This window comes from Pan paniscus, chromosome 13, assembly GCF_029289425.2.
Source record: "Pan paniscus chromosome 13, NHGRI_mPanPan1-v2.0_pri, whole genome shotgun sequence".
Classification (NCBI taxonomy): domain Eukaryota; kingdom Metazoa; phylum Chordata; class Mammalia; order Primates; family Hominidae; genus Pan; species Pan paniscus.
Window position 1 is genome coordinate 80,138,843 of NC_073262.2, and position 13,065 is coordinate 80,151,907.

General features: G+C 34.9%; 1 protein-coding gene across 3 annotated transcripts in view; it reads left to right on the plus strand.

Moving 5' to 3' along the window:
- The window catches only part of AGPS (alkylglycerone phosphate synthase), a 149,458-nt gene that overhangs the window by 80,156 nt on the left and 56,237 nt on the right, over nucleotides 1-13,065 (plus strand). For all 3 annotated transcript variants that reach the window (XM_003815523.5, XM_055108799.2, XM_063595447.1), the window contains one exon: nucleotides 9,256-9,383. In XM_003815523.5, coding sequence (XP_003815571.5) covers nucleotides 9,256-9,383 — 128 coding nt within the window. The remainder of the gene's footprint in view (nucleotides 1-9,255; nucleotides 9,384-13,065) is intronic.

Here is a 13,065-nt window from a genome sequence, read left to right on the forward strand (position 1 = left end):
TTTTATTCTTTCTCTTTACTGGCTTGTCTGCAAGGAGTCCACATACTCTTATGTGTGTACATGTGTACACATCTTGCTTCTCCAAGGCAGCCATTTCTGGTTCCTTCCATTTTAAAACTTCTTCCCATAGCCAGGGCTATGGACTACCAAGTCCTGTATAATATTTTGGCATTATTATTGCACTTTTGTTTTCTGGGAGTAATTTTGGCTGTACTTCCTCTAGTTCCTCTGTTACTCTCTACTGTTTGTGTGTAGTCTTTTAATAAGACTCCTTTTATTTACTTTTCATACTTATAAGCTTATAGCAGCTGGAAGGCTACAGGAAATCAGTTGGAATTTTTTCTTTTTATCTCTACTTAGAGGTAATTTGAAAGTTGCAGTGTTTTTTGTTTCCTTGTATGCTGAAGATCTAGGTCCTGTGTGGCTTTGTTTTCCTTGTTGATTATATTTTGGGGAGTTGAAGAAAATAGAGGGAGAGAAAAGATTCATAATGAAATGCCTGCTGTTCTTAATCCTTAAGTCCTGAGAATATATTTTCAAATTATGAGAGTCACTTCAAGCAAATACTTGCATTTTATATCAAACAGCATTTGAAGCCTTCAGTTTTCTTTGAGAACAAACATATTTGAAAATTATAAAACAGAAAATTCTTAAGTTTATTGACACTATTTTTTTTTAAGCAGAATGGAAAGTGAATGACATACAAGCCTCTCTGATGTCACATTGCCATGGAGTTATTTGGAAACAATTATACAAAGTGAATATAAAGTACTGGCATAACATACATATAATTAAGTAATAAATAATTTAACTAGTTTTATATCACTCTATTGACATAATATTCCCAGAAAAAAAGAATCAATAAATACATTAAAACTCTACATAAATGGGCCTTTTGATGCAGTGAATTTGGAATATCCATTTGTGATTAGCTGAGTTTGAACTTAAGTCAGAATGGAAGCTGCCCCTGTCAAACTGCATTTGGGACCTGGATGGATTTTTATCTTACACTGGGACCATGCAGAATTCCTAGCTGGCTTGTTGCACAGACTCACCTTGGTCATTTCATTAACCTTGCAGTAATGCAATGCCTCATTTTATACTACTAATTTTTAAAAGTCTCATTTATAAATTTATGGTGAGTTTCACTACTTTAGATTGCCTGCAGTATATATATGAAGCAATATACAGAAATTTAAGTCATGATGCCTTCTTACTAGTACCTTAGAATTTTGATGTAGAATGAGAATTTTAAAGAAAGTTTGTTAATGTAACAGTATATACATTTAAGAATAAACTTTTTGAATAAGTAATAACTTGTACATTTATAAAATTTGGATGTGTAGAAACATGGGAAATTCAAAAGTTACTCAAGAATGTTATAGGGAAAAATTTGCCTCCTATCCCTGTCTTACAGGCATCTTCCCTGTCCAAAGGCTATTGCTACATATAACTGATGCAGGATTTTTGTTCCTTAGCTCAGCTAAAATCTTGTTGTATGACTAGGAAAAAATTAGCCATGCAGACACATTGAAAGGTGAGGAGAGCGGAAGTTATTAAAAGAAAGCTCTCAGCAAAAAAAGGGGTTCTGCCAACAGGCTCCCACCTCACAGATCGAAAACCAGGCCACCACATGCACAAGCTGAAGAGCCCAGGCTTCTTCCCCCTGCACAAGACACACATTCCTGGTGACTGCACCCCACTCTTCCAGTGCACAGGCGGGCCCCCAGTGTGCTGTGGGCATGCCCAGACAAGGCCTTGGTTAGGTTCCCTCATCTGCACAAAAGCATCTGATGTAAACACTTGTGGAGCGGGTTAGAGATTCTCTGGGACCCTCCCTTATCTGCCTCCTGTATCTACCATAACCATCTATGTATATATTTTTTAAAAAAGCAAATGGGAGTTTACTATTCTTTGCTCATCACAGTTAGAGCCAGTTCATTCTTTCTGACAGCTGCATGATATTCCATTCATTGAATATACCCTGATGTATTTAAACAAACCCCTGTTGGTTGGCATTTAAGTGGTGTCCAATTTTGTCTTTGGCTTATATTTAGATTACAATGCTGTGATTCAAATAAATATTCTCAAATGTCTTCATTTCTTAGAACTTAGGAAATATTTCACCAAAAGCTTAGAACTTGGAGTTTGGTTCTGAATAGAAATGTTTTCCTGGTTAAAGTCAGGGTTTATACTCACCTTCTTTAATGAATTTCAATCTTGTGAGTTTTGAGTTTGATCAAGTGGTTATTAAAGTTTTCCATAGTCTATGGACAGATAAGAGCAAATAGAAGAGATGATTCATGCCTTAGGAATTTCTGCCTGACAAATTTCCAATTTATTTGTAACAAGAACTAACTGTGAACATGAGATGTTAATTCCAAGATACCAGGAATTTCTAAAAGTGTTGAAAAGAGTGGAAAGAATGACAGATAATCTTAGTGATATTGTCAGTATAGTGGAAGGAAATTCGCAAATTAAAGTGATACTACTTGTCTTGGTGAGAAAGAGTAGGTGTGGTAGATAATTCTGTGTTAGGGGGTAAGACAGCATAGTACTAATAGGTAACCTGTCAACCCTTTGCCTCTTCTGACAAAGTTTTGGAAATTCACCTCAAAAAGAAACTGTATCTTTTAGCTATCACCATTCCTCCCTCCAGCTCCCCAGCAATCCTGCCCCAAGCCCTAAGCAACTACTGATCTTTTGATCTCTATAGATTTGCCTGTTCTGGAAATTACACAGAATTGGAATTATATAATATGTAATCTTATGACTGGCTTCTTTCACTTACCACATTTTAAAGATTCAGCAGTTGTAGTGTGTATCAGTACCTCATTCCTTTTTTTATAACTGAATAATATTCCACCGCATGCATATTCTACATTTTGTTACTCCATTCATTACTGAGATTGTTTCCACATTTTGGCTGTTATGAATTGTGCTGCATTAAACATTTATGTACAAACTTTTGTGTGACATATTTTTATTTTGGGGGGGTTTATAGCCTAGGAGTGGAGTTGCTGGCCATATAAGTCATAACCCTATGTTTCACCATTTGAAGAATAGCCAGACTGTTTTCTAGCATGGCTGCACCATTTTACATTCCCACAAGCAGTAAATGACGGTCCCATTTTCTCTAAGTTATGTAATTTATTGCTATACAGTTGTTCATAGTGTTCCTTTATAATCCTTTTTATTTTTGTAAGATTACTAGTAGTATCCCCTGTTTTATTTCCAGTTCTAGTGATTTGTGTCCTGTCTCTTTTTTTCTCGGTCGCTTTAGCTAAAGATTTGTTAATTTTATTGATCTTTTTGGAGAACTACCTTTTGGTTTCATTGATTATTTTTTATTGATTTTCTATCCTTGATCTCATCAATTTCACCTCTAATCTCTAATAATTCCTTCTGTCTGCTTGTATTAGATGTAGTTTGCTCTTCTTTTTCTAGTAGCTTAAGGTAGAAGGTTAGGCTATTTGAGATTTAAAAAAATATGTACAGATATTTACCATCACAATTTCTCTCTAGGTATTGCTTTATTTTATCTGATAAGTTTTGGTATATTGTGTCTTCCTTTCCATTCTTCTCAAACTGTTTTCCAATTTCCCTGTTGATTTCTTCTTTGACTCGATTATTTAGTAGTGTATTGTTTAATTTTCACATATTAGTTAGCTTTCCAATTTCTTTCTTATCAGTTTCTTATTTCATTCCATTGTGGCTTGAGAACATACTTTGTATTATTTCAGTCTTTGAAAATTTGTTCAAGTTTATTTTATGACCTCGCTAGCATGTAGTCTATCCTGGAGAATGTTCTGTGAGCACTTGAAATAAATGTACATTCTTCTGTTGTTGGGTGGAGTGTTCTATTCTGTTAGGTCTAATTGGTTTATAGTGTACAAGTCCTATTGCCTTCTTGGTCTTGTGCCTAGTTGTTGTGTCCATTATAGAAAGTGAGGCATTGAAGTCTCCAACTGTTATTGTTGAATTATCTATTTCTCCCTTCATTTCTGTCAGTTTTTGCTTCATATATTTTTGTGCCTTGTTATTAGGTGCATTCTGTTTATATTTGTTGTTTTGTCTTCCTGATGGCTTATCATTATAAAATGTTCTTCTTTATAGCTAGTAATATTTTGTTTCAGTCTGTTTCGTATGATATTAGTATATAGTCACTCTAGCTTTCTTGTGTTTGCTGTTTGCATTATATATATTGTTTCTTTCGATCTAGTCGTATCTCTGAATTTAAAGTGTAGATTCTGTAGATAGCAAATAGTTGGATCTTTTTAAAAAAATGGTCTCACTATCTTTGTCTTTTCTTTTGGTTGTTTAGTCCATTCACATTTAATGTTATTATTGGTATGGTCGGATTTATGTCTGCCTTTCCCCCCACCCCCTCTGTGGGTCTCATGTCTTTTTGTTTCTGTAGTTTGTGATTATTGCTTTCTTTTGCCTTAAGTGAGTATTTTCTAATGTAGCATTTTAATTGCCTTAGTGATTTTTTTCAGTATACTTTTTTGAGTTACCTCCTTAGTAACCTCTATAAATGTTACAAACCAACAATACATTGCTAACATTACCACTATATATAATTGGCTTTCAAAGAAGCTGAAAGAAGAAAGGAGAGCAAGTATAGGTTGAGCATCCAAACATGAAAATCCAAAATCCAAAATGCTCCAAAATTTGAGACTTCTTGATCACTGACTTGACACTCAAAGGAAATGCTCAGTGGAGCATTTTGGAGTTTGGATTTTTGGATTTGGGATGCTCAGCTGGTAAGTATAATGCATATATTCCAAGATTTAAAAAATCCCAAATTGAAAACACGTCTGGTCCTAAGCATTTCAGATAAGGGATATTCAACATTTCTAGACATAGAGCTTTTTTTATATTACCCATTTTGTTTATCCTTTCTGCTTCTCTTCATTTGTTCCTGTGGGTTTACATTACCATCTGTAATCGTATCCTTAGCCCAATAGAGCTTTACTTTCACTCACTTCTTTTGTGCTAGTATTGGCACATATATCACATTTGTATATGTTATAGATCCAAAAATACATCATATATGTATTGTTTTATACCAATGCTTTTTAAATCAGATGTGAGAAGAAAGGAGAAGAAATATGCATTAATACTATCTTTTGTATTACATAAAATAGAAGAAGACTCAAAAGTGCTCTTTTTTGTATATATTAATTTGAATTACTGTTTGGGGTCACCTTTAGTATTTATTGTAAGCCTGGTTTTCCAGCAATGAAGTCCTCTCAGCTTTTATCTGGGAATGTCTTTATTTTGTTTTCATTTTCGAAAGATAACTGCTGGATGTAGGATTGCTGGTTGACACATTTTTCCCCCTTTCAGCATTTTGAATATATTATCTCACCACTGTCTGACTTTCATTGTTTCTGCTGATAAGTCAGCTGTTAACTTTATGAGTTTTCTCTTGTGATTGATGAGTCATTTTTCTCTTGCTGTTTTCAATATTTTTCTCTTGCCTTTGACTTTTAGCATTCCTACTACGATGTGTCTGTTTGTGGATATCTTTGTGTTGCTCCTATTTGAAATTTGTTGAGCTCCCTTGATGTATAGGTTATTGGTTTTTAATAAATTTAGGAAGTTTTCAGCCATTCTTTCTTTGAATAATTTTTTCTGCTCCTTTCTCTGTTTTTCTTCCAGTACTCCCATTACACGTAAATTGGTGTGCTTAATGGTTTCCTGCATTTCTCTGAGGCACCATCCATTGTTCTCTCTGTTCTTCATGTTGCATAATCTCTATACATCTATCTTCAAGTTTCATATTCATTCTTTTGCCAGAGACCATCTGTTGTTAAGCCCTTGTAGTGAATTGTTCATTTCAATTATTTTGCTTTTCAACTCCAGAATTTCTATTTGATTCTTCTTAATAGTTTATCTTCATTTATAATCTTTAATGATGTGACATTGTCATCAGAATAATCCAAAATAATCCAATCAAATTCAGACACTTTAGAAGGGTTAGTTCTGGAGATTAGTGTTTGGGATTTTTAGGGGGAGCGCAAGAGGGGTCCTCCCCATTGTCTCCCGGGCAAACTAGATGGCCTACATTTTAGGCTATATCTCTAGTGAATCTACCTGTGTCTTCTCAATTACCTTTTTACCACATCATTCACTGTTTTTGAGAATGTCCTTGGACTTGGACTTCACCATGCTCTGTTGCAAATAAAGTCATTTCCATTGGAAAGAGATTAGGAGCTATCTGTCTTATGGCCTGTTTCTCTCCCCAGAGAGAATCTCTGAACCATGGCTCAGGAGTTAGGGGTGGGGACAATGGCATGTTTCTATCTAAGTAACACCTCTGCTTTAGGAGCTGAATGCTGGGAGAAAGTGGGGAAGGAAATTAGGTTATCTAGGTTTGCTTCTCCTGGCAAGAAACCAGCCCTTTATGAGCCAGGACAAGGGGATTGAAACCCCAGTTTTAGTGTGCTACACTCAAGGTAGAGCTTTTGTCCCACAGTTGGGGCCCGGAGCTACAGGGGAGCACTACCTCCCAGCTGCACTCACCTGGAACTTAGCCTTGGGAAAAGGTAGCTGGGGTCAGGATATTATATGGAATAGGATCAAAATTTTTTCTGAAATTAAGAAAGTCTTTAGATATATATTCAAGAGAAAGGAAAACATGTGTCCAGAAAAAAACTTGTACATGTATGTTAATTGCAGCATTATTAATAGTAGCCAAAAAGTAGAATCCCATATGTTCATCAACTGATGAGCAGATAAACAAAGTGAGTTATACTATACAATGGAATAATATTTGGGAATTAAAAAGTAATGAAATATTAATACATGCTATAGCATGGATGAACCTTGAAAACATTTTGGTAAGTGAAATAAGCCAGTCACAAGGCCAGATATTATGAGATTCCTTTTACATGAAATGTCCAGAATAGGCAAGTCTGTATAGACAGAAAATAGATTTGTGGTTGCCTATGGCTAGGGTGTGGGAGTAGAAATGGAGAGGGTTTGTTTAGTGGATATGGTTTCTTTTTTGGGATGATGAAAATGTTCTAAACTTAGATTGTAATGACAGTTGCACATGTCTGTGAATATAACGCAAAACATTGTATTTTGGGGCCGGGTGCAGTGGCTCATGCCTATAATCCCAGCACTTTGGGAGGCCAAGGCGGGTAGATCACCTGAGGTCGGGAGTTCGAGACCAGCCTGACCAACATGGAGAAACCCCGTCTCTACTAAAAATACAAAATTAGCCAGGCATGGTGGCGCATGTCTGTAATCCAGCTACTCGGGAGGCTGAGGCAGGAGAATTTACTTGAACCCAGGAGGCAGAGGTTGTGGTGAGCCGAGATCATGTCATTGCACTCCAGCCTGGGCAACAAGAGCGAAACTCCATCTCAAAAATTTAAAAAAATACCATTTGACCCAGCCATCCCATTACTGGGTATATACCCAAAGGATTATAAATCGTGCTGCTATAAAGACACATGCACACGTATGTTTAGTGCAGCACTATTCACAATAGCAAAGACTTGGAACCAACCCAAATGTCCATCAATGATAGACTGGATTAAGAAAATGTGGCACATATACACCATGGAATTCTATGCAGCCATAAAAAATGATGAGTTCGTGTCCTTTGTAGGGACATGGATGAAGCTAGAAACCATCATTCTCAGCAAACTATCGCAAGGACAAAAAAGCCAAACACCACATGTTCTCACTCATAGGTGGGAGTTGAACAATGAGAACACTTGGACACAGGAAGGGGAACATCTTACACCGGGGCCTGTTGTGGCGGGGGGAAGTGGGGAGGGATAGCATTAGGAGATATACCTAATGTAAATGATGAGTTAATGGGTGCAGCACACCAACATGGCACACGTATACATATATAACAAACCTGCACGTTGTGCACATGTACCCTAGAACTTAAAGTATAATAAAAGTATATATATATAAATTTAAAAATTAAAAAATAAATAAAAAATAAATTGTATTTTACACTTTAAATGGGTGAATTTTGTAGTCTAAATTATGTCTCAGTAAAGATGCTAAAACAAAAGAGAACGTTTAGTCACTTTTGTTATCTTTTAAATTTTGTAAGACATATCTATTTTGTATTAAAATATTTATCAAGCCAAACTTGCAGAGCTTTTATGATCATACAAGTCATAAGTTATTTTATAACCTCAGTAGGAAATCATGTGTATATGTGGTGAATATATTGTGATCTAATGTAATTTGCTTTTCATAGACTTGTCATAGTTTTTAATCCTGTGTTATATATTGACAAGTTGTTTTAATTATATTGTAAACTTACTGGAAGCTTTGGTTTTTGCGAAACTTTTAAATTTCTTGTGTTATGAAGATGTGCAGTTTCAAGGATTTCTCCCCGTCTTTACTCTTTTCTAAAAATGATGCTCAGAAAATTTACTAATAAAGTTATTAATTTCTAATATTTGTACATCAGAAACCATTCATTTGAAAAGCTTGGCTTTGTGAATATAATAGTTTAACTTATTTTTTCCTCTCTAATTAGTCCCTCTTATAATAAAGAAAAGAGCATTTCTTTTTTTAATCTTTTTTTACTTTTCGTTTTGTTTTGTTTTTTCGTTTTTTAATTTGTGTGTGTGTTTTTATTTTTTCTTTTTAAAGAGCATTTCTTTTATTGGTGGTCATCTTATGTTAGATATTTATAATGACTACTTTGTCTCCATCTGGTATTTTTTGTTTCTTAAAAGGGCATCTCAGTAATGCCTTTATCTTTTCTTTCTATTAATTCTTAGGAAAAAAAGCAAGATAATATTTCCTCAGACTTCTTCTATCATCTTAGATTCTCATTGAAGGTTAGGGTTTTTTTGCCCAATAAATTGTTTTTAAGACTAAAAATAAGCACAAATATCAAAATACACTTTTGTCTGAATACATATGAGACATAAGAACCCATTGTTTTTCAATTTTTTTATTTTAATAAGTTGTAATACTTTAAAAACCATTTAAAAGTAACCTTGGAGAAAGTTTACTTTAAAATGTTGAAAAATATTTGTACATGACTAAGTAAAGCATATTCCTAAAGCTTTTTTGAGAAATTGTAAAATTTGCTTAATTTTATAATTTTTTCTAGAATGACTTGAGTAGCCATTATTCCCCAGGTAGACTTGATAAATTTAAATGTGCATAATAAATTGAATTAATAGATTAAATAGATTTAAATATGATTTAGAAAATTGTCATGTGATGTACTGGATTGTTCCCCCTTCTTTTTTTCAGGAACTCTTGGTGTAATAACAGAAGCTACAATAAAAATCAGACCAGTCCCTGAATACCAAAAGTATGGCTCAGTAGCTTTCCCTAATTTTGAACAAGGAGTAGCCTGTTTAAGAGAAATTGCAAAACAGGTAAAAGAAAAAATATATATATATACATATATATATGTTTATGTATTTATATTTTTCAAATTCTACTACATAGTTGATTGTGATATGTTACAACTAATCTTCATTTTTAGTTGTATTATATTTTTGGCTTTTACCCAGTTCTGTATGAAAAGGTAGTGTTGTACAGTCATCCTTTAAGTGCAGTTACTATTTCTTTGAGTAAGTATATTGCTATCAAACCTATTTCTTGGTCTAGATTGCTATATGATTGTAAGCCAAGGTAAGATAATACTTTGATTGGTAGCTTCAGATGACTTTGCCTTTTATTGACTGTTATGTGTCTTAAGTTATTTTTGGGTAAGATATTTTATGATTAATTGAAGTGATATTTAATTTAAATTGAGACATTTATTGAAATTAAAAGTAATGGCTAAATATCAAAGACCCCAAAATTTAAATATAGGTAATTCAACTTCATCAATTCATAGAATGTGCTGCTACTAGGCTATACTTTGTTTCATAATATTATCTAAGCTGTAGCTTAAATTAAGGAATATAGTATGTGTAATAAGCTAAAAAGAATTTTTATTTTCTCCCCTCCTTAAAAAATATATTATTAAGATTTTTTTTAAGACAAGATAATGCTAAGTAATTTTATTTATGTATTTAGTTCTGTCAGTATGGAAATTTCTACATCTCTCTCGGCATTTGGTTTATTGTTTAAACTACAACTGTCTATGAATAATTCTTAATTCAACTTTTCCCAGCAGGGAGGAAGTCAAGGGAATGTACTCTAGCCTCTCTTTTTTTTTCTTTCTTCAAACTCCTGAAATTTTAATACTTCTATTAGCTATACCCAAGTAGAATCTTGAGGACAAGGGAGTTTTTGATGTGACCCATATAGGTCAGCTTCCTGATATCCAGAGCAGTGTGGAGGAAGAATCTGTTGAGGCAAAGGGATCATATCGAGCAAGTAGTCTATGTTTATCTTGGAATTTGTAAGGTACAGAAATGTAAAATGTCAAGAGTCTCTCATTTTCCCATCATCTCAAGACAACCACTATTAATGCTTTAAAGAACTTTAAAATGAGAAAAAATATATACATTATTTACTCACATATATATATCATTCCCAGTGCTGTTTATTCCATACACTCATAAAGTTTTACTTTCTAAGACACTCATTCTGTCTGGCAGCTTCCCACTTTCATGAAGTACAGCTATATGACCACCTAATTCACCAGCTGATGTGGTAATTTTTGTAATTTTCAAGTAGCTTCACTTACTTGTCAGTTAGATTGCTAGACTTAGTATAGGTCCTTTGATCTTGATTGCTACACTACTCCTGGGTAGGGAGAAGATTCAAAAGGAAGTAGGGTCCTGGAATAAGCATTCTTGGACTTGTGGCAAGTTACTTTGGTAGTGGTAAGGCAGAAGTGATTAGTAACAGTTGAAATCCTTACATTAGAGGCCCTAATTCACTAGAACTTTGGGAATACGATATTATGGTTAGGGAGCTAGAGTATATAGTATTAACACCATGTTTGCTAAAATGACGAGGTGGCAATAATATTTAAAACATTAAAGGATTATTAAGTAGAGGAGGATTGGAGATAAGTTTTTGGAGTAAATAGTATTTGTTATACTAAAGTAACATCTGAGCACTGAGTGGTGACATTCCAGTGTGTTCTGTTACTTGTTTCTAAAATATTCCATCATTCAAAGGCAGAGGAAAGGAGTTTCAAATTAAGATACCCCAGATATTAAGAAGTAAAAGAACTTGCAGAGCCTTATGGTTTTGCCTATGAATTAATACATAAAAGAACAGGAAGCTAGGGTGTTTTTTTTTTTTTTAAGTGACCAGAAGTTCACTAATTGAAAAATAAAACACGGATGTTTCCATATATATTTTCATTAATTTCAGACTGTTCTTAATGAGCAGCTTTTAAAATTTCAAGTGTTTTCATTTTGTATTATGATTTATCCTTGTGTAATGATTTTGGATTACAGTCATTGGGTGAACATCCTAAGAATTTTTTAAAATGAATAAAAGGACAAGTTTTACTGATTTGTGTAAGGATGAAGGAAAATTCCATCCCCTGCTTGTCTTAAATAGTTTTATTTTCCCTCTGTCTTTGATGAGCTTCACTATTCCCCCCACAAAAAGTGTGTTTTTTTGTTTGTTTTTTTAAGATGGAATCCTACTCTGTCTCCCAGGCTGGAGTGCAATGGCGCAATCTCAATGCACTGCAACCTCTGACTCCCGGATTCAAGCAATTCTCTTGCCTCAGCCTCCCGAGTAGCTGGGATTATAGGCAACCACCACCATGCCCAGCAGATTTTTTTGTATTTTTAGTAGAGATGGGATTTTGCCGTGTTGGCCAGGCTTGTCTCGAACTCCTGACCTCAGGTGATCCGCCCGCCCCGGCCTCCCAAATTGCTGGGATTACAGTCGTGAGCCACCATGCCCAGCCACAAAAAGTGTTATTAAAGAATTGTAGTTCATGTCATTTCTTGTTCAAGTCTTGAATGACATAATTCTAATTCACCATTATTGCCTCTAATTTTATGAAAAAAATATGAATGCCAAATTAGATTTTTCCTTTTTGAGACAGGGTCTCACTTTCTCATCCAGGCTGGAGTGCAGTGGCATGATCACAGCTCAACGCAGCCTCTCAATCTCCTGGATGCAGGTGATCCTACCACCTCAGCTTCCTGAATAGCTGGGACCATAGGCACACACCACTATACCTGGCTAATTTTTTTTTAAACTTTTGTAGAGATGGGATCTCCCTGTGTTCCCCAGGCTGGTCTTGAACTCCTGGACTCAAGCGATCCTCCAGTTTAGGCCTCCCAAAGTGTAGAGATTGCTGGCATGAGCCACCATGCCCGGCCCCAAATTAGATTTTTTAAAAAATTACAGAAGTTATAAAAGTAGTTTGGATTTGTATTTATTTTCAACAAAAGATCTCAGAGAGGTCGTGTTCAGTCTGTATTGACCAACTCTGCCCCTTCAATAATATCTCCCCTCTATAGAACACAGATTTAGTACACTCATAAAGCTTTTGATTAGATGTGTGCATATTTTATGTTTTCTTGATGCTCCATCTACTTTTCCACACTGCAAATACTTACATGTAAATCTATCTTAAATTTCATTAATAAGAAGTGATGTACAAATGTATCAAAATACTAAGTTTATAATTTCATTACAATGGAAATGTTGATTTCCAACATTTCCACCATAAATAGTTGTGTAATCTGATACAGTTTTTATTACAATTCGATATGCCCCTGATAGAAAGTGACACAGAAGACCTACTTGTGCTATTGAAAAGCAAGTATGGAATTTTCCTTCATCCTTGCAGAAATCAGTGAAACTTGTCCTTTTACTCATTTAAAAACATTCTTAGGATGTTCACCCAATGACTATAATCTAAATTCACTACACAAAACTATAGTGAGCCAGGTGCGGTGGCTCACATCTGTAATCTCAGCACTTTAAGAAGCTGAGGCAGGCAGATCACTTGAGCCCAGGAGTTTGAGACCAGTCTGGGCAACATGGCGAAACCCTGTCTCTATAAAAAATACAAAAATTAGCTGGGTATAGAGGCATGTGCCTGTAGTCCTAGCTACTCTGGAGGCTGAGGTGAGAGGATCCATTGAGCCCAGGAGGTCGAGGCTGCTGTGAGTCGTGATCGTG